The 27,607-nt window shown below is 47.4% G+C and overlaps 1 protein-coding gene across 3 annotated transcripts in view; it reads left to right on the forward strand.

The window, feature by feature from the left end:
- GRID1 (glutamate ionotropic receptor delta type subunit 1) overlaps positions 1-27,607 on the forward strand; it is a 752,005-nt gene that overhangs the window by 156,700 nt on the left and 567,698 nt on the right. For 2 of the 3 annotated variants that reach the window (XM_053586010.1, XM_053586009.1), the window contains exon 3: positions 7,050-7,334. The exons of the other annotated variant lie outside the window; for it this stretch is intronic. In XM_053586010.1, the coding sequence (XP_053441985.1) occupies positions 7,061-7,334 (274 nt within the window). In that variant the 5' untranslated portion in view covers positions 7,050-7,060. The remainder of the gene's footprint in view (positions 1-7,049; positions 7,335-27,607) is intronic. 3 annotated transcript variants of the gene reach the window in all.

Here is a 27,607-nt window from a genome sequence, read left to right on the forward strand (position 1 = left end):
GAGGGGTCAACTATGCAAGGGAGATTGAGGATTCCAAAGAGAGAGGATGGAAATAATTGACGTGGATGTGAGAAAAGGCTAGAGGCAAGAGCATCCTGAACTCAGGACCAGGGAGCAGCCTTAGACAGCCTTCTCCTGTCTTCTTAGATAGGAGAAGCTTTCTTCAACTTCTAGCACCAACAGAGAAGTGCGAAGATCTTGTATCCGGAGGTTGAGTGAGTGGACTTGGGATGATGGCTTCTAATTTGTGAAGAGTGAATCAAGTTCGTCTGTTAAGCTTGGGGGAGAAACCTGGGTGATTTGAGAAGAATGGGGAGGAAAGTGGCAGAGGGGCAATGAAAGAAAAGAAAAGGCTGGGGCACTGGGTGGGGAGTCCTGCTGTTAGATGTGGCAAGGCTACCATGTTGCTAGGCATGGGGTGCTCTCTGCAGCTCCCTGTTGCTTGCTTGTGGGTGTGAGGAAGACGGTAGGCGGGGGGACCCACCATGGGTTGACCTTGGGCTGGGATTTCACTGGCTGATCTATAAAAAGGAAGAGAGGGTGGCAAGAGAGTCTGCGATAGAGTAACTGGAGAGGAAACCAATGAGCTGATACGCGGGCAGGCTGGGGGACTGCAGGTCTCCAGAAGGCTAGAGAGCAGGTAGGAGAGTTGCTGAAGAGCACGGGCTTCAGGACAGGCAAGACACCCGTCAAGGTGTGTCCTGTGCTCTGGAGGGAGTGGCAGGGAAGGGCTGCACACTCCGGGGCCTGAGCTGCCCTGCCATCCACATCCTCCCACTTGATGGTTTTGGTTACCTTTTAAATGTCTTAATAAAAGATGAAAATATTTATTCTCCATAGATCAATAATTTACTGTGAGTTATGACAATACTAAATTTGGTCAATTATTCATTGGCTATAAAGTATTTATAAATGCTACCTTAATTTAAAGCATTAGCCAATGGAATTCAAATATTAATAGGGCTGATGCCATTTAAAGGAGGAAAGGAAGGGCACAGGTAATGAGAGTGGCTCGTGGTGGTTAAGATAACTGGAGTGGCCCCAGGAGTCCTGCTTGTGGGAGCAGCCTTGGGGCTGACAGAGGGGCTGGACTCCACTGGGGAGAAATGGTTCCTTCTGGGCAGGCAGAAAGCTGCTTTCTGCCACCTGCAGAGACCAGCTGAGACTTGACAGGCTCCTTTGAGTGAAGACAACGATACCAGGCTGCCTCTACCCAGGTGGAGACCCTCTCTTCCCTTGTCCACTTGGAAACATCTCATCATTATTTAAGGGGGCACCCAGAGGCCAGTGAACATAGCTGCTGGGTGAGGGGCTTGTGACCTCAGAGTAGCAAGGGCTTCATGGGCTGATCTTGCCTATTTGGGGACTAGATCTGGTCTTCTGGAGGGAGCAGCTTGGGGAACAAGGCACCCAGGGCACCTGACAGAGGGGAGTCATGTCCAGGGAGTAGCACCAGAAATTGTGGGTCTCTCCTAGTACAAGCCTTCTAGGATATTGCTTCCCCCAAGCCTTGGCCTGAGAATTTTCCAGAAATCCCTATTGGTATGGAGAAAAGTGAGTATGGATCAGTGGCAGTGCCCAGAGTGACCTCGGTGTCTGAGGCACCTTTCATCTCCAGCCCCGCCATCCTGACAGACCCCAGGGACACAGGCCTGCACTGAGCCTGCAGCTGCCCTGGGAATTTCCATCTGGGGATGGGCTAGAATCTGGGGTCCTGTCACCTGCTGGCTACTGTTTCTTCTCAGCACTGGCTATAGAGCTTCCTGGTGGTCCAGTTCTAATGTTCTCCTTGCTGTTTGCTCTCTGGCTGTGTGGCCCTGGCCAACTGACCAGCACTCTCTGTGCTCCAATTTTTCTCCCCAGGGAATCAGAAAGCTCCCCTGGGTTGAGAGCTACAGAAATTGTCCTGTGAAGTGGCCAGAACTGCCCCTGACATATCCTGTGTTTGGAGAAGCCCAGGTGGTGGGATGCTGACACTTGGGGGAAAGGGTGGGAGTGTAACTGGATTGTGGAGGCTGAGGCCCACCCTGAGCTCTGAGCAGGCTCTCTCCTTCACAGAGACCCTCTGCTTTCCTGCACCCTCCTTACTTCCCCAGCTGAGAATCATTCTCGGGGAGGTCTTATCAATCTATCAAGCCCTCATTGTAATCAAGACAGAAATCAGCTTTATGACCATATAATATTGGAGGCAAAGAATTATAACAAAAGCTGTTATCCTGCAGAGAGTTGAAAAAACACCTCCAAGCACCAAGCCTGAAGGCAATGTCTTCCAAGTTCTACTATAGCCAGGTGGTATGAATCGCTCTTCATATACAAGTACAGAGACCTTTCTTGGGACATGTACAGCAGCCCTGTGAAATGGGAGCCGTCATCTTTATTTGAGAGGAAAAAATCAACCAACCAACCAACCAACCAACCAACCAACCAACCAACCAACCAACCAGAAGCTCTGAGGGGACCAGCCCCTTGCCCACAGTCCCATAGTGTGACTATGGCAGGGTCCAGACACAGACGCAGCTGGTGGGACACTGGCACTGAGGTTCGGCAACTCTCGCCACAACCAGCGCCTGAGTTGTGTAATGTACCATCTCACACAACCTTGATTAAGCTAATAGCTGATTTGGCTTTGATCTGATGTATTTTGATCTTATTATTTTTATGTTAGAAGCCTCCAAATAACCATCATTTCAACAGTGCCCCAATTAGCAGGCCATTCACAGTGGATTGGAAATTGACTTGCATCGGCCTCTCCATTAGCGCCTGGGAGCAGCTTCCAGCCATAATTACCCTCCCTGTTCCCAGAGGCCCAACGCTGCTTATGGTGCTGCAGGTGGCTGCATGAGGGGTGGGTCGGCTGGAACCACTGGGGCGGGCTCTCAGCTGTGACTACTAATACTTCTAAAGACCCCGGATATGACTTTGATGGGGAGATTGGGATGTCCAAGGAAAGATGCACGAAGCTGACCTCAGATTAGCATCTTTCCTGTGGTCAGCATGGTGTTGGCACTTGCTGTATGCGCTGAAGTCAGTGCACCCACAGGCTCTGGCGGGTGGGGAGTCTTGTCTCTAATAGAAAACAGAGGTGTACCTGGTTTCTTATACTGTCAATGAATCCCCAACAATGAAAAAAAAAAAAAAGAAAACAGAGGTGTAGAATGGGGACGTGTCCACAGCTATGCTGCTATTGACTAAAGGAGCCACAACCTGAACTAGGGTCTGAGATTCTAATGCTCTTTCTGCTGCCCAAGGTGAGGTGGCAGCTGGTGGGGGTACTGTCTGCCCAGCCCTGTGTCATTATCACTTCGCACTCCCCTTATGCTTTTTTCCCTATGGGGGCCCTGAAAGAGGTTTTCCATTGATAGCATCCCCACATGAGGTCACCTTCCTCTGTGCTCCAGGAAGCTTCCTCTGTGTCTCCTCAGGCTGAACTGTGGGGTCTGTCTTCTCTGTGGGTTCTAAGCTCCTCAAAGATGGGCCCTGTAGTCATCCTGCTATTTCTGCCACCATGCTCAATGTAGAAGCTTGCGTGTAGCAGGGGTGCCAAGTATGTACGTAAAACATACGGGAGCTCAGGAGCGGTCTGCAGTGAGCAGGGGCATGTGTGCCCAGGTGGGGGATCTGAGGCTCAGAGAGGTTCTGGGCTTCAGAACCTGGTGTATATGGAAGGGGACAGGACTTGCCACAAAAAGTCAGGTGATGACTTGAGAGGGAGCCATGGTAGGTGGGGGCAACAAGAGCCAGCAGTGACTGATGGCTACAGGGATGGCTGTTCCATGTGGGTCCTGGGACAGGACCATCCTTCCACCACTGAGGGCTGGAGCTCCTGAACAATTAATCTCTGAGCGATGTATAGTTTATTTTATAAGATTGCCTTTTAGGATTATAAATGCAATATTTTGGCATGGACAGGAACATGCACAAGAGAAGAAAAAAATTGTGGTATATGTACACTATGGAATATTATGCAGCCTTAAAGAAAGATGGAGACTTTACCTTTTTCATGTTTACATGGATGGAGCTGGAACATATTCTTCTTAGTAAAGTATCTCAAGAATGGAAGAAAAAGTATCCAATGTACTCAGCCCTACTATGAAACTAATTTATGGCTTTCACATGAAAGCTATAACCCAGTTATAACCTAAGAATAGGGGGAAGGGGGAAAAGAGGGGAGGAAGGGGGAAGGTGGCGGAGAGAGGGTGATTGGTGGGATTACACCTGCAGTGCATCTTACAAGGGTACATGTGAAACTTAGTAAATGTAGAATGTAAATGTCTTAAGGTCTATAAAACCAGTGTATGGTGCCCCCTGATCGCATTAATGTACACAGCTATGATTTAATAATAAAAAAAAAGAAAAAAAAAAGAGAAGAAAAAACCTATTCATCATCATCGACTCTTTATTTTCAGAGTTTTCTCCTTTTTTCATAGGCATGCTTTCTGTCTGGTTGTAATCATGGTGAGCATAGAATTTTGCACTCTGCTTTTTTTTTTTAACTTGCCCACCTTTCAGAATTATATTTCTTATGTCTGTGTTGACATTCATTGTGTGGCCTCATATCTCATTTTCTTGAAAATGGACATAATGATCCCTATCCTACGTGGACATCCTGAGACTAACCTAAATTCTCATATAAGTGTATGAGGATTCAAAAGAGAATTTGGCACAGAGGAAGTTCTGCACCATAGTCCCTCCTCCTACATAGCTTTCTTACTTACCCATTATTAGAGGATTATTTTTCATTTCTAAAGGAATTATCTGTTCCTGTCACAAAATTTTGGCAAATACAGAAAAAGAGAGAAAACCATTCCTAGGCATCTTCTAAATTGCAGTCACTTTGAACATTTTGTGATATTTTCTTCTGGTCTTTCTTTCATGCATGTTAATGTTTTATTTAATTGATATCATTAAATATGTACAGTTTTGTATTATTTTCCCATATTTTTTAATGACAAGCACTTTCCCATGTTACTTTAGTATCTTCATGAATAGTTTTAAGGCTGCTTATGCTTTCAGCAAGCAGAGCTCTTTCATAACCACTCACCAATTTGCATCTTTTAGATCATTAGCAATATTCCAAGAGTATGGATAAGTGTCTTCTGAATGTTTTTGGATCTAGTGCTGTTCCCACAGTTTGGACTGGTGCCCAGAGAGGAATTATTGATCTGGGGCATGTTGAGCTCACGTTATCCTTGCATGAATCTTGACTGCCTGCCGTGTGCTAGCTGTGCACGTGTCTGCGGGAGGACAGTGAACAGAGCAGACAGGACCCTTGTCCTCTTGGAGCTTCAGGTCCAGTAGGAGAGCCACACGGTTACCAGGCAACATGTGGTTCTGTGACAGAGGAAGTTCAGGGAAGGGGTGTCACACGACATGAGTCGTGAGCCAGCCTGGGGTTGTGGGCTCTGAGTCCTGAAGCAAACTTCAGATGAGCATTAGGGTTGAAGAGGTGAGTCCAAGGGGCTGTGGTGGGCAGCTGGTTGGAGCAGAGCAGCAGAGGCATGGTGAGAAGCTGGGGCTGTAGGCATGGCGCCCGGGAGACCACCTGAGGAGTTTAACATCATCCCCAAGGATCTTAGGAGGCACTGTAGGGCTTTAAACAGGGTGTGACACAACTGGATTTCTGTTTAGGAGAGAACTTGGCCATGTTGGGCCTGGATGGGTGTGTGTGCAGAACATCTGGGGTGGGATGGGGCTGCAAGATTCCCAAGAGAGATTTCGTTGTCCCTGTTGGAGCACTCCTTCCCCTGGCCTTGTGTTTGGAGGCCGGGGGTTCAGCAGGAAGGACTGTGGGATGTGAATCATCATCTTGCTGATGCTGGTGACAGAGCAAGGTGGAGTACCTTTGGGGCTTCAGAGTGGGGGTGCCCTCTCTTTCTTGCACCTTCCCCAGCCTCTCACTGCCTTGCTCCTTGGGGCTGGTTCCCCTGTTCTTCTCTTTCTCCTGGCCCTGTCTGAGGCGTTACGTAAACCCAAGGGCTCTCGACCGAAAGGACCGCATTGTCAAAGTTGTTCAAAGTCTGCCGTGCGCAGCAGATGGCCAGCTGCCATTCACAGGCTGTGTTTTGAAACTGCATCTGCTTCCCCACATTCCTGCCAGCACAGAAACCATTAGTAAGAAGTGTTTGCTTCCAAACTGGTGCAGAGGGGTGCGGCGTTGGTAGGGGCATCTTTCTATTAATTGGTCTGATGCCCCAAGAAAGTGTGGGCATGTGGCTTAATAGAGGTGCCTGTTGTGGCTATGGAGGACTTCCAAAGATGCGGCCCTGAGCGTGTCACCCACAGACACGGCTGTGGCGCCTTTGTCATGTTCCTCTTCCGCATCCCTGGTAACCGCTCAAGCTGTGGGAGCAGCCTCCTTTGTTATTGTCTAGTGCCTTGTGAATAATCCTGGGCTTCCGAAACAATTGCTTTATATGGGGTTTGACCCAGAATTTTTATGATAGAGTCAAGTGGACTTGCTCAGAAGACCTAGGGTTTCTTCTTCTTTTTTTTTTTGCTTACAACCCACGTCCCCTGGGGTAGGTGTCTCCCTGACTGTCTGACGTCATTCAGCCCTTTCATTTCCAGTCAGCTCAATTCAGCCAACTGTGGCAGAGCATGTGGTATGATCCCCATCCTTGTCGAGCCTGTGGGGATACGCAGACCGACACCATGAGTTTTTGGCTCTCAAAGGGCTCCACAGTCCCAGGTGGAAACAGGATCGCTAATTTCACAGTTCTGTTGGGTGTGTTAGGCTGATTTGGGATGGATCTCTATTCTGTCAGCCCTCCTTGAGTAGCCTAGGTAGGTCATGTGATTTTGGCCCTTCTGATTTCCATTTTGTCATCTGTTAAATGGGCTGATGTTCTCACCAAAGGTATCACTGAGACTGTGCCCATGAGAACAGTTGGCCTTGTCTGGAATGGGTTCTTGGTCCCTGAAGAGGGGCATCTTGTCTGGGGGGTTCAGGTGGCACCAGCATGAGCTTTGAGGCCTGGGCCATGCAAATGGGAGCTGGCGCAGCATCGCCTGATGCTGACCCATCTCTCTCTCTCTCCCCTCTCTTCCAGCCTGTGACCTCATGACCCAGGGGATTTTGGCCTTGGTCACGTCCACCGGCTGTGCATCCGCCAACGCCCTGCAGTCCCTCACGGATGCCATGCACATCCCCCACCTCTTTGTCCAGCGCAACCCGGGGGGGTCACCGCGCACCGCCTGCCACCTGAACCCCAGCCCCGATGGTGAGGCCTACACACTGGCCTCAAGACCACCCGTCCGCCTGAATGACGTCATGCTCAGGCTGGTGACAGAGCTCCGCTGGCAGAAGTTCGTCATGTTCTACGACAGCGAGTACGGTGAGTGGGTGGGCGGGCAGAGGAGCAGGGACGGCCCGGGAGGCCCAAGAGTGGCTGGAGCAATGTGGGGGACAACAGGGGTCTGAGCTGTGTGGGCCTCGGCATGATAGGGCCCAACTTGAGGTTCTGGAGTGGGGGAAGAGCTGGGAGACAGATCCACAGATAGGCACTAAAGTTGCCTAGCAACCACACCTTATCATGACAGCTGAAGTTTGAATCATCTTAGAGGTTTTGATAAAATATTAATAAACTGCTGTGAGAGATCTAAAGGGCGTGTGCCGGCAGTGGTGGAGGCCGGCCAGCAAGGTCCTCCTGGAGACCTCCTCTCCAGCAGTTACCCTTCATGCTGGACAGTCATCCCGCCTTTTGGACCCTGGTCTCATCCACCCTGATCTGCCCTTGGTTTTGGGATCTCAGACTGGGGCAAAGATCAGGGAAGGGAGGGTCTGGGGACACTGGGTATGGCTGTTTTGAAAACCTCATAAGAAGAAATCATAGATTTGTTTGTTAGTAAATCTCAAAACTGGCCTTTGGAGAAATGGCTTCAGGTTTTCTTTTGGATGCTCTGGTAAAACAGACCTAGTTCTGAGATTAAAATGGTGTTTGTGTTTTGTGGTTTTTTAAAAGAATTTTTAAAGAAGCATTTTGAGAAAACCAAGATTCCCATGTAATTATAAGAAACAGTATAGAGAGATTCTGGCATATCCAGCTTCCCTGATGGTAACATTTTGTATAACCACAGTGCAGGGTCAGAACCAGGTTTGACGTCGACACAGTCCACGGTCTTGCCTGTATTTCTCCTGTTCCCATGCACTGGTAGTGTGGATCTGCTCCCATGCAGTGTCATCATATGTGTAGACTCCTGGGACTACCAGTCAGGATGTAAGCAGCTCTCTTACAAGGATTGCACACTGCCCCTGAGCAGCCCCCCTCACGTGTTAACTGGTATAGGGTACTCATGACAGTTGGCAGCCCCATGGACAGGGCCAGGATGGAATGGGTGGACCTTTGAAAGCCCTGTTTTGTCTCTTGGTGAAATAATTCTTTTGCCAAGAATGTAACTAAGAAAAGAAATCAGCATATGTTTGCATTTGCCTAAATACTCTGCTGCTCTAAGACTAGAATGTTGTCCTCTGCTCTTGAGCAAATATGCTGTTTGGAGTCTTCCAGGAAGAATTGAAAGAGCAAACAGTCACAGTGCTGAAATAAAGATGAGGTAGTGATGGGGACAGGATGGCCTGAGGCTCTGGGAACCTGAAACTGGACACTATCCAGGACCTGGCGTCTCCCTCCCACCCTCCCACCTCTGCTTGGTCCCTGGCTCCTGGGGGAGGAGTTGGAGATCTTGTAACACCCCTGAGGTGCCCACAGGCTTCTCTTAGGGGGCTGACCTTCCTCTAGGAATCCTTTGGGCTGGAGGCCTAACCCCAAAGTCCAGTCTGTTTTGAGGCTGGACCCTGTGGGGAGGGGTGGGTAACCAGGCCTCCCCCACCCTCTTCTCTTGGGTGCCTCTGCTCCGTTCCCCTTCTGCTACGTCCTTAGACACAGTTCTCCGTAGGGCCTGGGAAGGGGCCTCGATGGGAGTCTTGGCTGCTGGGAGGGTAGATACTCAGCTCTCCACTCTGCTCACCCCATCTGGACTTTTGTGATTCCTGCAGATGAATGAGGTCTGGTGACACTTGCCCAAACCCTGTGTTTTCTTATTGCCCTCCTTACCCCCACTCCACTCCAGGAGCAATTCCTTGGCTGGGTGTGGTGGCTCACGTCTGTATTCCCAGCCCTCTGGGAGGCTGAGGTGGGCGGGTCACCTGAGCTCAGAAGTTTGAGACCAGCCTGAGCAAGAGGGATCCTGTCTCTACTAAAAACAGAAAAACTGGCTGGGCATTGTGGCAGGCACCTGTAGGCTGAGGCAAGAGGATCTGTTGAACCCAGGAGTTTGAAGTTGCTGCGCACTATGATACCACAGTACTCTGCCCAGGGTGACAGATTAAGACTCTTGTCTAAAAAAGAAAAACAAATAAACAAACAACAACAACAACAACCAAAAAACAACAAGAAGGCATTTCTTAAAGAAAGACATCTCTGAACCCCACCTGTCCTACAGAGCTGGTACCACCCTCTCCCAGACACACTTCTGCTCTCAACCTGCTCTTGACTTGTCCTGACACTCACCAGGGCTGGTCCTTGATAAATACTGGGCTCCCTTGCTGGGTGGTGAGCTCTTTCCCTGATGCCCAAAGTGGTCCCTCAAGAAATAGTCACCAAGTGAACGGACAAGGATGACTTGGAGTTCAAACATTTTGTGCACAAGACAAAGACAAGTACCTGGTAGTCTGACATCTGAGTCAGAGTTTTGGGAGTAGGAACCAGACATTTCATCCTGCAGGTACACTCCCCTGTCATCCTCCTCTCTCTTACTCAGAAACCTCCATTCATACCAAAAGATGTGCCCTCTTTTCTGACATAGGCACTTTTGCTATTTCTGGTGGGGTTGAAGTTAGTTTCTAACTGGACTGCTTTTTTATCAGTAATTCCATAAGGACACAGGGTGACCAACAGCTTTCATCTGGTGGACCACTGTAGGTGTTAGGGAGGCTTCCCCTAGGGCTGTGTGGGAAGAATTCTGAGACTCAGCAAGAGTAGGCACCAGGATCACCCTAGAGGCTTCCGTGGCATATGCAGGAGCTGTCAAAGATCTGCTGGTTTGTGAATTCTGGCCTGGAAGGCAGAGGTGAGTAGAGCACTTTGGAGCTGACACAGAGAACGCAGAGCCTGTGTGCCCAGGGTGCTGTCCAGGGTGCTGAACCATTGGGTTTAGGCTCTTTGGAGGCCAGAAAGCTCTTTTGTTGGAATTGAAGCAGAGCCTTCTGCCTTTGCCTGCTTTGGTCATTGGCCTCCTGATTTGACAACATTTGAGCCTAGGTTTCTGCCCCCACACATTCTCTATAAAATTTTAGCTGCTCCAATGCCCACTGCTCATCCTGGCTTTCTCCCTCATGCATAGCCCATTTCCCACCACATCTAGCCCTCAGTATGAGGGTGTGGCTGCTCCCTCAGCTCGGCTGGCTGTGGCCTGAGTACCACTCATGGGTGGATTTATGTTGCCCATACAGCCAGGACAAACTGTGCTTCCAGAACTCCTCAGGGCCCCTCCTCTGCCCCACTCACTGCAGCAATAGCTTGCAGATGAGCCCAATTAAAAAGCAAATTGAGTGTAAGGACCGTCTCATTCTTCCAAAGTCAAACAGAAGAGGTTCAGGGACATAGCAACTCTTTTTGATGCTGATCTACAAGTATCTTTACGTGTGTTATTTCATTCTAGCCATCCAACAGCACTCCAAGGTGGGGTTATTGCTGTGTTTTACAGATGAGGAAAATGAGGCTGAGACAAGTTCTTTTTGACTTTCAGACCCATGCATGTGGTTGAGGCATCTTCTTATTTCTGTAATTTAGGACTTGCCAGGCTCCAGCTTTTTTCTCTTGATGCTGAGAATGAGGGAGAGGAGGTTTGAAAGGGACTTGGCACACCCTAGGCTGGTGCAGTCAGTTACTTTAGTGAATGTTGTATGTAGGTTTCCACCTTTAGAGGGCAGGGCCTGAGTCTTCCTTATTTGTCCATCAGCTTCCCTTTAAACATAAGAGTGTCTGAACCACCCCTCTCCATCCCAGTGGAGCCTGAGCACTGGGCATTTGGGTCAGGAGTTGGAGATCGGAGACAGAATTTGGCAGAGGGGTGAGAGAGGAGTTGGTATGTGTATGGTTTACAAAGTATAAAACGTGCCATTTGGTAAAATTCCATTGAAAATACTTGTATGCTTGTTGTGACAGCAAAAGGAAATGAAAGAGAAACTGACATTTGGGAGAGAAAATTTGTAACATTCAAATACCAAAAGTTTGGATCGAACAGAACAGAGAACTTTCTATATGCCACTTCAAATGCTGGGATATTCATGCGTGTGTTGGGGGGATGTTGCTAGGAGTTGTAGCCACAGTTTCCCTCTGGTGCATAAATTTGGATGAGGTTGTAATTATGATGGGATCTTAGATATCTTTGACTCACGCATTCAACAGATATTCATTGAGTTTCTTCCATGTCCCAATTATTTTGCTGGACACTCATTTTAGGGAAAGACACCAGTTGGTCAAATAGCTTGGCTAATGTCATCCAGGGCTGAGACTGGAAGACAGGATGTGGGAGCTCTTCCCTCCCAGTATCTCCAGGGTATATAGTGGTCCCCTCTTGGCCTCTGGGCCAGCTCACAGGCCTACAATGGGTTAGGAGCCAGGATTCTGCAGAAACAAAATGTCAGGGCTCTGCATGAGTAACTACTGTCTATTTGTTCTAGTTTTAAAATTACTTAAAAAAAATTAAAAGTTATACATGGCTACAATGCACATGTCTGATAAAGAGAATACAAGCTGTCCCCACATTACCAATGAGATAGGTTCTTTGTTCTTAGGTTGGATTTGTATATAAGTTGGAACAGGTACGTTTTCTTATTACCTGTAATAGCCTCCCTTTGTGTGAATCGAATTCAGTTGGATTCGATTAATAAACTCAGGGATTTATTATAATAGCCTCTGTTCATAAGTGCTTGTTGTATGTAAGTCTGATTTTTGTAACTTAGGGGCAGCCTGTAATAATAAAGTGAATGCTCATGGACTCACAATCAATTTGAAAAATATCAAGGAGCACTTGAGGGCTTTACCCTGGTTATGTCTTCCCCTGGCAAGGGGGGCGACCACTGTCCTGTGTGCTCTCCCTTGCTTTGCTTGACACTTTCATCACACAAGTACGAACCCTAAAATGCATACTGTTTAGCTGGTGTGCTTGTGAATCTTATATATGGGAATAACACTTCTGTCTTGTTCTGCGATTGCGTTTTCTTACTCAGTATGAAGTTTTTAAGGAGGTGTGTGGGGGGTGGTGTATTAACCATTTTTACTGCTGTATAGTATATCATGATTTATTTATTCCTATTATTGTCAATGGACATTTGGGCGTTTCCAGGTTTTTTCTATTGCAATGAATGCAGATAATAACATTCTCAGATTTGCTTATTGGTGTTTGTGTGCAAGAATATTTTTTATTAATTTATTTTTATGAAATCATAAACACATAGATCATGTGTACATTAATGCATTTATGGGGTACAGTGTGCTGATTTCATATAGGACTACTTACATCACACTGGTTAATATATACCTCATCTTGTTTACTTAGTTATTGTGTTAAGACATTTATACTCTATACTAACAGACCCGACATGAGTGTGCAAGAATTTTTGAGTCTCTGTTCTGAGAAACACAATTGCTGGATCCTTGGATCAATGTATATTTTACTTTATTAGGTTAGACCAAATTGTTTTCCAAGGCATTCTTACCCATTTACACTCCCATCTGCAATATATGAGAATTCTCTAAGTCGTCCAACCTCACCAACATTGGTATTGCTTTTACTTTTAAGTTTCTAGTGTAAAATGTTATCTTACTCTGATTTTAATTTACATTTTTCTCGATGATAGATGAAGTTGAGCATCTTTTCATATCTTTATGGACTATTTTCGTTTCGTCTTCTATCTAACACCTGTTTGTAGTTGTTATTTTTTTGCCCATTTTAAAATCGGGCCTTTTCTCTTGGAAGTTAAGTGCGGCAAATATCTTTGAGCTAATTGCTTGTCTTAATGAACAGAAGTTCCTTATTGTATGGTTGTCAAATGTACTTACCTGTTTTATAGTTAGCTCTTTTGCTTGTCTTATTTAAGAAGTCCTTTCCTACCCAAATGTCATAAAGATATTTTCCTGCTGAAACCTCCCTCCATGCATGGAGAGCAGATGTCATCCACCTGGCTAGGTATCTGCAGCTAGGCCCTGGCCTAGGCTGTGCCTGGGCCCTGCTGTGAGTCTACCTGTCCCTGCAGCTGTGGCCTGACCTTTCTTCTACCCTGGCACTGCTGGGATCTGTCATGGTCCTGGGGCCCATCTTGTTCTTGGTGGTAACTGAGCAAGGTTCATACTAATTCAGCACAGCCTGTGTCAAGGTGTTTAGGGAGAGCTTCCTGGAGGAGGCGATGTTTAAGTAGGTACATAAAGAATAAGATGAAGTTAGCCAATCAGAGGGCACTGGGGGTGTGTGGGGAGAGTGTTCCAAGCAGAGGGAAGAGCTTGCTTCTATCTTCCCAGAGGGAAGACTCAGGGCAAAGAGAAGAGAAAGATCATAGGGCTCAATTGTGAGCAGTGGCTGGGGATGAGGCCAGAGAGATAGTTCAGAGCAGGCTTTAGAGCAGCAGTTCTCAACCTGTGGGTCATGACCCACAGGAACTGTATTAAAGGGCCGTGGCATTAGGAAGGTTGAGAACCACTGCTTTAGAGGCTTCATGGACAAGCTCAGAATCCTTGAGAGCCATACCTTGCTACTGTGGGTGGTGCCCCTGGGTCCCATTTTCCATACTTGGTCCAGAGATCTGAGGGCAGACAAAGGAGATGAGGTCTTCAGTTCCAGAAGGTTCTGGTCCTTTCACCACCTCCTGTCCAGACTCATTGGCTGCAAACACAAGAGAAAAAAACCACACAGACATGAACCATGATCCGACTGAGGACAAATCACAGGCCCAGAGTCCAAGCCAGAAGCAGGGCCTGAACTTCCCAGATGATCTAGGCTTCATGACAGTGAGTAGTAGCTCTCATCTCCCTGGCCCTCATTCCCTGCTGGGTGCCACAAGAGCATTAGCTGCCTTAGCTCACGTCATCCCAACAGCAACTTTGTGCAGTGTGTTTGAACCATCCCTGCTTTACAGAGGAGGAAACAGAGGCTCAGAGAAGTTAAGGGATTTGCTCTGTGTCTTTTGGCTGGTGAGTGGGGTGCTGGTCAGGTCTGATCCCCAAAGCCTGGGTTCACAGCTGTGCTCATAACCTTGTGGCAAAACTGTGGGCAGCAAACATCCCTTGGGTTAAAGTCTCTTCTCAACATACCTTAAAGATTTACTGCAGTGTTGTTAACAGCAGACATTGACAACAACCTAAACGTCCATCTTTAACAAATTGGTTATGTACATATTATGATATATACATTAATAGAAAATGATAGTTCTTTATGTACTAAGAGGCAATAATTTCACAACGTGCTACTGTTTGCTGACAAGAGCAAAGTGTGAACAGTGTTGCGGGGTGTTGCTGTGTGCAAACGCAAGCTTATATAAATGTATGTGGATCCGAGAGGACACACACAGCCACTGTGAAGAAATCAGGTTTCAGGGAGGCAAATCTAGTGGCTTGGGACAGGGATGGGAGATGTATTCTTCACTGCATAATTTCTCATACCTTTTAAGTTTTGTATCGAGTGCAAAAAATAAGCAAGTGAGTAAAAAGGTAGGTGTGGATTGCTGCCCCTCTCTCCCTCCTGCTTACTGCCCATGGTGACTTCTCTGAGCTTCGGCTTCCTCATCTATAGAACCGGGAGGCTAAATTCTGAGCTGTAAGGTAAAGCTCCTGGCAGAATGCCTGACCTGTGATAAGTGGTCCATACGAGCACAGTGGACCATGTTTGTGGACCAGGAGTAGTAGGAACCAGCATTCTTTCCTCGTGGAGGTGGGTGAAGGCACTAGGCAGGCTCGGTAGCCTCTGGTTCATGACTGTTTCCTCTCCACACTGAGTTTAGTAGTTAGGGACAGGGAGTCTGGAACAGTCTTCTTGGACTGAATCACAGCTCTGCCTCCATAGCTGTGTGACATGGGGCAAATCACTCAACCTGTCTCTGCATTTATAAAATAGGGATAGGATAATCATCCCCTCCCAATGTAGTCAATGTGTGGATTAAATGAATTAATATATGCAAAGGGCCTAGCCCAGGGCCTGGCACAAGCTAAGTGCTTCAGTAAGACTTGCTGCTTAGGGTGTGTGCCCAGCCATGGCCTGTTCTTTCTTGGCCTCCCAAAGAAGGCCTAATGAATCTTAGTCCCGGCTTGTTCTGCAGCCTAGAACGTTTTGGTTGTGTCTTGGTGGTTAGGGAAGCCGAGAGAGCTCAGGGGTCCACTCTTTCACCTCCAGATGCATTCCATGCTTTGTGGATGGGGTTGAGCTGCCTGGGCCTCCCTGGGTCATCACTGCACAGTCACAGGAAGCTCTGGTGACCCCAGCACCTTCTAAACTGAACAGCCTGACTGGTTTTCATTGCAAATATCTATCAGCTATTGGACCTCACTCCCAGAGTCTTCCTGAAGTAAAACCCCCCCGGAAGAAAGAGAACTATTAGGACTAATGTTATTTTAATCAATGCTCTGTGCTGACAACGCCTCGTCTCCAGCCCCTGGCAAAGCAGCCCAGATGACTGAACTACTGTAGCAGCCAATCTCATTAATAACCCACTTGGTGTCATTATGGCATTAGTTTAAATTGAAGTAATAAATACTTTTTCCAGATGAAATGAGCAAGTGAGTTTAATTGCTAAGAAACCTACTGGAAGAAGTTTGACAATAACTTTACCAAGATGAGTATTTTGGACTTTGTTCTTCAATCTAATTACAAAGTAACTGTACTTTGGGGTGCATTAATTGTAGCATTTGCTAGAAGATTAAAGTTTATTAACTCTGAAGTTCCTTCACTTCTGCATCAGATTCTGGATATGTGAGGAGATGCTGGAGGCAGGTGACAACAAAAAACAGGAAAGAGAGGCTGCAGCTGGGTCCTGAGGGGTAAACTTGGTGAGACCATCAACACTTTCCTCTTCTGCAGTGCCCTTGCAGGACAGAGGTTGGGCTCCTGTTGACAGCCCACTCCTGCCAGACCCTCTCTCCCCAGGCCCCACATGCAAGAGGGAACAGGGAAGAGGCTGTGTTGTTAAATCCCAGGATTCCAGGAAAGGAATTGATGAGATGTAGTTCCAAACTTCTGCAAGAACCATTGGTCCAAATGGGACCCTGTCCGGACCTGTTCCCTCCCCCTTGCTGTACCATGAGCATGCTGGGCACAGTCCTGCTTCAGAGCTGTTGTGCTGGCTGTTCCCTCTGCCTGGGATGCTCTTCCTGCAGATAAGCCCCTTTCCAACCTGCAGGAAATTGCTTCAATTCCATCCATCCTGGGAGGCCTTCCCTTAACAGCTCACTTAAAAATAGAATTCTGTTTCTTCTTGGCATCCCCCGTTTCTTTTTTTTCCCTTTGAATTTATTCGCATTTATTCAGTTTTTGATGTCCATCTTTCCCCAACTAGAATGTGAGTTCCATGTGGACAGGCGGTTTTGTTTGCTTTGCTGGATGATGCCCAATCATCAGTATTTAGAACTGTACCTAAAACCTAGTGAGTGCTTGATAAATATTTGATGAGTAGATGAATGAATTGATATTTTGGATGTTTCATTGCCCATTTATTCTCCTGGGAAGCATTTGTTTCTTTATTTGAGATTTCTAATTACAGCAGTAATATGCGCTTCCTATGGAGTGGGAGGACGCATGAAGGCCATTTCCGGCAGGGAATTGGCTTGTTTAGCCTGCAGTGTTTCTTTCTTTTTTTTTTTTAATGTACAATAAATGTACTTTATTTATTTATTTTTTATTATTAAATCATAGCTGTGTACATTAATGTGATCATGGGGCACCACACACTGGTTTTATACACCGTTTGACACATTTTCATCACACTGGTTAACATAGCCTTCCTGGCATTTTCTTAGTTATTGTGTTAAGACATTTATATTCTACATTTACTAAGTTTCACATGTACCCTTGTAAGATGCAATGTAGGTGTGGTCCCATCAATCACCCAGCCTGCAGTGTTTCTGTCTAAACCTTCCTTTTTGGCAAGTGTGAAGAGTGGACCTGTAACTACCAGAGGTCAGGGCTTGATGGTAGTTTAGATTTATCCAGTGCTTAAGAAAGTTCTTCCAACACCTTCTTGGCAAGAGTGAACATGAACTACGTGTTTATATCACAGTGTGATGGCAATGGTGCCACTGAGGTTTGATAGGCAAACCTGGCTTCTACTGGGGGACTTGGTTCCATTCCTAACTCAGCCTTTTTCTAACATGCTCTGGGCCCACTGACAACTCGTTCTGAAACTCCGTTTTCCCATTGTGGTAGTGGGGATAATAAAAAACATCTACCTCGGAGGGTTCTTGTGAGGCTGAAACGGAATGAAATGAAATGATAGATTTGAGAGCGATTGCACTCCCTGTGGACCCCGACCAGTTCTCATTTTTCTTATTCCTCCTCAGTGCCCAGGACAACGTGCGATTGAGCTAAGTGCTGAGCAGGCTGCCCCAGGAGTCTTGAAGCCTAGAGCCCCAACTCTGTCCTGGGAGGCAGTGGGTTTTGAATGACAGCTGGGAGCATGAGGGCTTCAGCAGGTAGAGGAAATTTGTGTGTTCAACATCAATGTGTGAATAGCATGGTGTGTTTGAGAGGGGGAGGTTTTAGGAGTGTCAGCAGCTTATGACAGAGCTGGGACAGGATGGAAAGTGTCAATGGAGCGGGACTAGAGCTGTGTCATGCAGACTCAGGCATGTCTATGGGGGGGTTTCCCTCTTCCGATGTGAGGCAGGCATGGGGGCTTGTCCCACTTTGCCAACTCTCTCCTGTCTAGTAAGGATGCTCAAGGAAGGAAGACTGTCCTCTTTGATTGCATCACCCTGGAATGTTAAAAAGGTGAAGTTGTCTATATAGTGTGTGCTAGTTCTCCCCTCCATGAAGCCTGACATCAAACCTCTGTTTTGATTTCGGTGGCACCCACCCGTCCCTTATTCCCATGGGAGGCTCTGGGAGTGGTGGCAAGACCATGTAGAACTAGAGGTGAGGGTCAAGGCTAGATGTGGCCATTGTCCACGTGTGTAGTGTTATGTCCCCTCTTCAGGCCTCTGTGTGTCCAATTCCTTGCTGGAAGTTTCTCTCCAGCCCACCTGACAGGGTGCCTGTGGTGCTCACCTGCTGCCAGCCGCCGCAGCCTGGGCACAGTTTTCATTCAGCAGCCACTGCCATAGCTGGATGAGGGCTGTGCTGGAGGCCTGCTGTTCAGTGCCAACCATAGGAGCCATGGAAGGGCCCGGGAGGGGCCTTGTGAGCATTGGTGGCCAGATCGAGTCCTGACAGGGTAAAGGAGGGCTGAGCAGAGGGGAGGGCAATGTGGAGGGGCAAAAGGGCTGTCTTGAGGTATAGGCCCCTCTTCTTCCTTCCCCTCACCTACCCACCTTCCTCTCTTCTGGGGATGACACGTATGCACAGACAGTCCTTTTGCTATAGCAGAAGTGGGACCACGCCTCATGTATCGCTTTTTGATGTGCTTTTTACTGGGTGGGCTTTGGAGCTTTCACTTGGCTCTATCTTGTTATCTTTACCTCAGCACGACATTCTGCAGGGTGAATGCCTGTGGGCTTTATTTTTCTGTTTCTGATCTGAGTGGTTTCTAGTTCTTTGCTGTTACACAGTGCCACAGCACACACCGTGGGATATGCATCTCGGTGCATGGAGCTAAGTATTTGCATGGGGTGGATTGCTAGAAAGCGAAGCTGCTGGGCTGCAGGGGAAATCTGTGTTGTCAAATTGGGAAGCTAGAAAATGGTGATAAGATGCCGGTTACCAAAATAAGGCAGGAGGAGGGGAGGTGTTTCAGAGAACAGACCCTGTTCTGGCCCCTGTTTGTTTCAGTGACTTGGAGGAAGAGAAATTCTTGGGTGCCATCTTGCTGAGAAGTGTGATTAGGCAGAAAGTCAGGGATAAAATCTAAATGTCTTAGCACAATAACTAAGAAAATGCCAGGAAGGCTATGTTAACCAGTGTGATGAAAATATGTCAAATGGTCTATAAAACCAGTGTATGGTGCCCTGTGATTGCATTAATGTACACAGCTATGATTTAATAATAATACAAAATCCCCCAAAGCAGAGAACCAGATGAAATATAGCCTGGGGCCGCTTAGCTCTGTAGCAGCTCCTAAGAGAGACGATTGGAGAATTGAGTCCCTGGCAGCTTGGTGGGAGAATTGTGAGGGAGGTGGGGATGGTCCCTGCTGCATGTCCTGCCCCGAGAAACCATGAATCTCTGGTGAGAGGGAGCTGAGCTCAGAGAGGAAGGACCCTGAAGTCTCTTGAGGAGTTGCTGACAGGCCTGGGGCTGGGGATGGGCTGGTGTGAACCACAAGGTCCCAGGACCAGGGCTAAGGGGGAGATGATACATAGAACAGGACTCATTATGCTAAGAAACTTTCCAACCTTCAGAGTGGATCTGAGCTGGAAGGGGCTGCCTCCATCCCTTAGGGATCCCCAGGGTCGCTGTGGTAGGAAGGATCCTTGGCTCTGGCCCCCACACAAGCATCTTTCACTATTTAGTCATTATTAGTCCTTATCAACTAGAGGTCCTGTGAGCTTGGTATCCCCGAGCCTGCAGACTTACCAAAGGCCATCGGGTTAGCTTTGCTAATGGGTCGTAAAGGGAATGATGTGCCCTGTATTGCTTCTCCCAGACGAAGGGGATAAAACAGTTATTGTGTAGTTATGCTGTGCTTGGCACAGCCACAGTCCTTGTCTCAGTCTTATGAGTAACTCAGCCAGGTAAGCATCTGCCACCAGCCCACGTAGGGAGCAGACTGGGGAATGCTCCAGCTATAAGTGACAATGTAGACCTAAGCCCTCACTTTCCTGGCTGTCTGAGCGACAGGTGAGTGTGCTCTGGTTGTAGTACCTTGGGTGAGAGAAGGGCGGTGGAGGGCAGGGTAGGGCAGTACCCTGAGGGCCCTGAATCAGGAGACGCTGGAGCTGGTGAGCCTCTGGGGAGCTGAAGGCATTTTGGGGTGGCCAGGCCCTCTCTTCTGTTCTCTCTGACTCCTATACTCCTCTGGGGCTCCCCTGACACCCACCCTGTGTCCCTGTAGCCATCCTCACAGGGACACACACACAGCAGAGCCATAAGCCCAGTGACTTGGGCTTCTGGAGGCTGCACCCCACCTTTGTGGGGGAATATCAGGGTTTTATTGCTGGAGACCCTCATGGTTCCATGGAATTGCCACATAGTTATGGATGTCACTTGTTGGCCTTTATCCCATGCACTGGATTCTGCCTGTGCTCTGGGAAGTTCCCACTTTGATTTTTTAGTTTATGATAGAAAAAAATATAACACAATTTACCATCTTAAATATTTTTAGTAAACAATTGAGCGGCATTAAGTACATTCACATTGTTGTGTAACCAACACCACCATCTATCTCCGGAACTTTCTTGTCTTCCCAAACTGAAACTTAGTACCGCATTCTTCTTGCTACTTCCTGTTATCAGCCACCTGAATCCTTCCCATCTCTGTGGTTTTGACTATGCCAAGTGCCTCCTGTGAGTGGAATCACACAATGGTTGTCCTTTTGAGATTGGCTCATCTCACTTCACATAACATCCTCAAGTTTTGTCCATGCTGTCGAAGGTGTCAGAATGTCCTTCCATTGTTTGGATAGATCACATTTTATCAGATGATTCATCCGCTGATGGACACTGGAGTTACTTCCATGTCTTGTCTACATGTCTTCCTGAGGGTTCTGGGAGAGCTGTGTTGTCTCTCAGGAGTCTCTCTGTGTGTGTGTTTGAATGTGGTGTCTTTTTTGCATGTTGCACCTTTTGGAAGTCATCTATTCATTCTTCACTGTGGCACTAAAGTCACCTTTCTTAACTCACCGCCCTGCTCAAACCCCATAATGGCTCCCTCTCTCTTTAAGAATCAAGTTCAGATCCCTTTGCATAGTAGCATATTGGGCCTCCATTCCCAGCCTCCTCTCTCCTTACCCTCAAAGACCCCCATGTCCCACATACACAGGTGGTGTCATCCAGGGCCCAGTTAGGGGAACCTGGTCCTCTCCTGGTGGTTCAGAGCAGGGCACTTAACACAGGGAGCTATTGGCATATGTTGGCAGAGGGAACAGCCCAGACTAACAGCTGTGGGTAGGCACCACAACCCGTGGGCTGGATGGACAGATGGAAGAGATTGTTCCAGAGCCATGACTTCCCAGTGGAAACTGGGACCTCCCAGAGTGGCCACCCTGAGAGAGCTGGGAGCATAGAGACCCAGACGTAGTCAGAGACACTTGAGGCACAGAGAAGGTAAAATACCAGGTTTCCCCCTCCCTTCCCCAAATTCCAGTCTCCTGATGGTGTCTCTTCTCTAGTCAGTTACAACTGGAGAGTCATGGAGTCTGGGAAGGGAAGTTTTTTTAGGGGGTTGGTCAACACTCCATAGGGCAGAACAGGGGAGGGTAGGGGTGGATGTGAATGCAAATTGGCTGTCTCCATGCAGGGACCCACCTTCCTCAATGTGTCCTGACAACTGGTCATCCCTCCTCAGACACCTTCCAGTGCCTCCCTCTCCTAGGCACCTTCCCCTACTCCCCTCACCCCCTTGCCAGGTGGACTGTCCTTCCTCTGGGTCCCACACTCCTATGTCTCACACTAGGTCACTGGGACGTAATTACTGACTTCCTTTTCTTTTGCGCTCCTCTAGGGAAAACTCTCCCTTATTTGACTTTGAATCCCTGGCACCGAAGGCCCAGCTTTGCACATATAGGTCTAGGCAGATGCTTAATGTCTGATTCAACAGATGGGTTAGATGTAACAGAAATAATAAGCCCAGAAATACGGAGCTTTCACACACACACATACATGAATATGAGTGCACACACCCACGGATGGATGCATGTGGTATATACACTCACACGCATGTGTGCCTATGTACACACACGAACAAGGTTATATGCACCTGTGAACACCTACGTTTCTCAGGTGCCTGTGGTAATTAAAGTCAGAGGTGCAGATGAATGTAGTCTGTAGCCAGCTATGAATCTTGCTAACAGTCACCAAGAAAGAGCAATAAATTTGTCTACTTTCTTCTATGTTGCACAAAGTTTTGCTGGAGTGCTTAGGGCAGGTTAAGGTGAAATTCTTCTTAAGGACATCCTGTTACCCTGGCCTTTGTGTGGAAGGGAGAGCAAGGTGCACAGCAGGTGCCCTGCAGACCTGCAGAACAGGGAGGAGCACATCAAGTGGGCTTTGATCCACCCGGGACCTCCTGGGCTTTGGCTACGGCCACTATAGTGAGAGGAGTCAGCTACAGAGCCAGACTGTGGCCATGGGGTCCTGCGAAAAGCCCCTCCCCAGCATGGCAGTGGGCCCCAACACCAGCCCAGTGACCTTTTGGGGCTCTTGCATCTGTTGTAGGGTGGGGGGGATGAGGGGAGAAGGCATGTGGGGTGCCCTGGATCCTGTACACAGGGCCCCTGAGAGCCAGGGGACCAGCTCTTCCCAGCTGCACATTCAGTGACCTCACTTTGGTGTCCAGAAATTGGCCATGGTGGGAGTATTTACACATGGAAATCAACAAGTGCCACACACCAGGCTTCTCGTTCTGGAGGGCCAGGTTAGCCTCACACCATGTGTCCTACCTACAGGGTGTTTGTGATCTGTAAGGGGTGACATAGGATAATTAAAGGCATGGTGTGTGCTGAAGGGGAGGCAGGGGCCTGGGGCCAGGTCATGGAAGGTGTGCTATGACCCCATACCAGGTGCTGGGATGCAGAAAAAGGTTCAGGAAGAAAGAGACTTAGGTGCCTAGGAGGGGACTAGCCTTGGCACAGAGAAGCACAAGGTCTGAGACTGGGGAGGAAAATTAAATGAGTTTGCAGGTGAAAGTTAAGCAGCTGGAATGCCAAGTTAGTGTCAGTGGCCCTAGTGGGGAAAGCCCAGAGATGCTGGTGATCTCACACAGTCTCTTCCTACCCCTAGGATAGCCCATAATAACAAAGAATTTTCTGGCCCCAAATGTCAATAGCAGGTAATTGGAAGTAGGTAGTTGGGGGGCCTATCATACGTAATAGAGAACATTGAAGACTTAGAGGCAGGGAAGATTAAAGTCATATTTTTGGTGCAGTTTGTGGAAATGAGTGGAAGTGTATGCATGTGTGGGATGTGTGTAGGGGACAGGGATACTACAGGCCAGGGAGTTACGAGGAGGCCTCACTAGGACATCTGGGGTGATGATGAGGCCTGAGTGAGGGTGGTGGCAGTGAGACCACGGCAGAGGGGATACTGGCAGCAGGCAGTGACAGGAGTGGGAGGCAGACTGGTTAGGGCAGGTAAAGGGGAGAGGTGGGCATCGGATGCTCCCCAGAGTCCCATCTATAGCCGAGGAGCCAGTGGTTCTATCATCCGAAGAATGGTGGGAGAGTTGAGAGGGAAGATGACCAGTCTGGTTTGAGTCATGGATTTCCAGGATAGCAGAATGTCCAAGTCTCAGACATGGCCCTGTGCACCTTGCCCCATCTCTTTTCAGAGAAGGGGAGTAGATTGAGCCTCAAAAAGTGCCAGCATGTGCCTAGGGGTTTTGAGACAGTGAGAAATCAGAGGGAAGTGCCTGAAAACAGTTACAAAGGAATGTTTCAGAAATCCCACATCCCTGGCAGGTGTCAGAAGAGTCCTGGGCCTGGCAAACTGTGGCCTTGCCTGCAGCCTTTCTGCCTAGATACCTGGTTTCTCCTATAGCGCCTTGTGGTTAGAGTCCTAGACCTGGTTCAACTTCTGCTCTGCCATTAGCCAGACCACTCTGAACTTCAGTTTCCTCATCTATCAAACAGAGATATCACTGGTACTTATCTCATAGCATGGCCAATGAATTCAGTGAGATAATGGATGTGCTTAGCACAGGGCTGGCACATCTGGTGGAGTGTTAATGATTATTTTTTAACAGAGGAAGTTGTTGGCAGGGGTGGGTGATGGATGGTGTCTGGATGGGATATGTGTCCCACAGCCACTGGGCAGCTCTACCAGCCTGCCGGTGCCCCAAGGGAGAGGGAGGTGCTTTGAATGCTGTTCCTCATCCCTCCTATCTCCTTCCTCACATTCCCCTAGAACCTTTGGTGTAGGTCTCAGGCACAGTGGCTTCTGTATTCCTCAGAAACCTGAGGTTAGCCTTGGCAGTGGCTTGAGGAGGGGATGGGGCAGCTTGGCAGGATGGGAGGTGTGAGCAGGCTAGGCCTAATAAGGAGGTATTATGCTAGTGGGCTGCAGCTTCCATGTTCCCTCTGGGTTGGTTGGTAGAGGAGTGAATGGGTTTTCCCTGAAGGGAACAGGGGCCTGAGCCCTTGTTGGCCTGGGGACGGCCACGAGCATAGCTAAGTAGCATTCTCACCACATTGGGCATCTGTCCTCAGTCCCCACTGGGGACCTCAGCCTGGTGCTGGGGGAGGAGTGGAGTTCAAACCCATGTATCTTTTCTGCTTATTGTCTAGGTGTTCTTGAATTAATTTTCCCTCCCATCTGTGTGATGAGGAACCAGTGCCCCCACTTTCTTCAGCCCATGCAAGGGCCATGTGTGCTCAAACCACTATTCACTTTGTCATGTGTGTCAATCTGAGTGTGTTTGTCATTCATCAGTGCTACTTGAAGATATGCTCTTCCGGGGCTGCAAAGGATAAGCAGGAAGGACAGAGCAAAGGGCTAGAGTCCTCATGGAGTCTCCACCCAGGCCTTGCCCTCACCAACCAGTGGACCTCCTCTTTTGAGACTCATTCCCCTTTTTCCAGTTAGGATGGGGTGGGGTGGGATTGGTCCCTATGGCACTGACATCTCTAGTCATGTGTCTTAGGAGCAGCTGCAAAGTAAAAGCTCCCTAGGAGATGGGTGGTGGGGGCTTCTCCTTGAATTATTCCTCCCATGTAGCTGCCATATGGAAATGAGCCGATAATGGCCAATTCCATGTGCAAATCAGCTCCAGGCTCAGCTCAGCCTCAGCAGGCATGATGCCTCCTGCACTATAAATACCTCCTATGGAATTAGGGCAGCCCCAAGAGTGGCCTCAGTGCTTCTCAGAATGCACAGATGGCAGGAACATCATCACCTGTTCTTCCTGGGGCTCCCTGGTGCTCAGCTTGCTCCTGGGGATCTCACATTTCCTGGTCTAGTTCAGTGTCAGGCCTCTTGGGTATAGTTGTTAATTTTCACCCAACCCTGGGAGGATTGTATAATTAGCAGCTGGGGATGGCAGTTTAGCACTCTGGGTCTACTGCAGACTGTCTGAGTTCAAATCCTACCTCCAGCCTTTCTAGCTATTGTGAACTTGAGGAAGGTTCTCAATGTGTCCCAAATTGTCCACAGACATCTATATCATAGCCTTCTTGTGAGGTTTAGAAGAGTTGGCGCTGGGATGACACTTAGCACCTGGCACTTCACTCAGAAAAGGTTAAGTAACTTTTCTGAGGTCACAGAACTAGCAGATGGCAGAACAGGTCTGACTGCAGTGGCCAGGCTTTCTCCACTATTACTCACCTGAATCTGTGTCATCCTGGGATGCTCCAATGATAAGATAAAAGCTAAAACAGACCAGAGGATGTCTTTTCATCATGATTCTTTGGGATGATGTCCACCAAGCCCTTGACTGTCATGGGAAACCTGTTCCTGGTTTCCTGTTTTCTGAGCTTGACCCTCTAAAGCTGATCTAAAGGATTAGGTGGTTCTGCCTGGGAGTTAGTCTCTGTACCTGTTTGCTTTTCTCTACATAAATAGACCAATGTGCTGGACTTTTGTGGCTGCATCAGCCTCTGTGTTTTGTGGATGTAGGGTACTTATAAGGTGTCCTGCATTGTCACACAATGAGGTAATGGGGTGGTTGCTTGTCATGGGATAGTAAAGGAAGAAGCACTTATTGAGCAATTATTGTATGCTAACATTGTGCTAACTGTTTAAACACTTATGCCATTGAATTGAATTATCATAATAGCCTTGTAAGTTAGGTCCTTTAAATCCCATTTCCAAAGGGCAAAACGGAGGCTCAGGCAGGTTATTTAACTAGTCACCCAATAAGAAAGACAAAAACTGATGGCCATGTGACTACAAGTTACATTGTCCCTGAGAAAAATAAAGTTGTCAGATCAATTACTTCACTTAAGAAACAAGAAAAAGAGAGCAAATGAAATTCAAAATAAGTAGAAGAAAAGAAAAAATAAAGATTAGAATGGAAAATGATAAAATATAAGACAGGAAAACAATAGAGAAAATAAGTGACACGAAAGCCTGGTTCTTCATGAAGATAAAATTGATAAACCTTTGGATAGAAAAAAAATGATTAGGGAAAAATGAGAGAGAAGACACAAATTACTAAGTTTAGGAAGGCTAAAGGCGACATCACTACAGATGCTACAGACATTAAAAAGATAATAAGGGAATATTTTGAAAAACTTTATGTCAGAAAATTTGACAACTAAATGGAAATGGACAAATTCCTTGAAAGACATAAATTGGTAGAGCACACCCAAGAATAAATAGTCTCAATAATCATTTATTTATTAAGAAAATTTAATTTGTAGTTTAAAAACCTCCAAAAAGAAGGATCCAGCTGGCATCTTGTGAATTTTGCCAAATATTTAGGAAAAAAATGACCATATTACCAATTTCATGCAAACTCTTCTAGAAAGTTGAAGAAAAGAGAGTACTACCCAACTGTTAAACCAGTGTTATTAATTTGGATACTAAAACTGACCAAAACATTATAAGCAAACAGAATTGATATCCTTCATAAACACAGAGACATAAAAACCTCAAGAAAAGATTAGCAACAGGATATTTCATTATGAGCAGAAAGAGCTTAGTCCAGTGATGCAAGGCTGGTTTAACATTCAAAAATTAGTTGATGTAATTTGCCTTGATTCTAGACTTCAAAAGCAAACATGATTATGTTACAGCAAAAAACATTCGACAGTGGAAATCAAAATAGAATACTATTTATAATAGTATAAAAATGTGCATAATTTAGGGATTGATCTCCCAAAATTCAGTAAGATAGGTACACTGAAAACTATAAAAATATTGCTGATATAAATTGGAGAAGACCAAAATAAAGGTCAAGAGATGCTGTGTTCATGGATGGAAAGATGCATTACTGTTAAAATTTCATTTCACACCCTCTGCAATTAATCTGTAGATTCAATGTGATACCAACAAAAATCCCAGCGTACTTTTTAAAAATAGAAATCGACAAGTTGATTTTAAAATTCATATGGAAAAATGATTCCCCCACCCAGGCTGTTTTTCCCTCAGGGTTCCAGGAGCCTCAGGGGTTCTGGGAGCCTCATGGGAGCCTTTCTGGGATGTAGGGAGTGGTCCTCCAGGCAAGGTGTATTTGCTGAAGGATGCATATAAACTTGCTGGGCTAAAGGGTAGCATGGAGAGGCTGGTGCTGGGGGAGCATCCCAGGCAGAGGCCCCAGGTGGGCAAACCCTGGAGTAGCATAAATGAACCCTTGCTCAGTGCGATTCCTCCTCCCATTG

The sequence above is a fragment of the Nycticebus coucang genome, chromosome 3 (genome assembly GCF_027406575.1).
Source record: "Nycticebus coucang isolate mNycCou1 chromosome 3, mNycCou1.pri, whole genome shotgun sequence".
Lineage (NCBI taxonomy): Eukaryota > Metazoa > Chordata > Mammalia > Primates > Lorisidae > Nycticebus > Nycticebus coucang.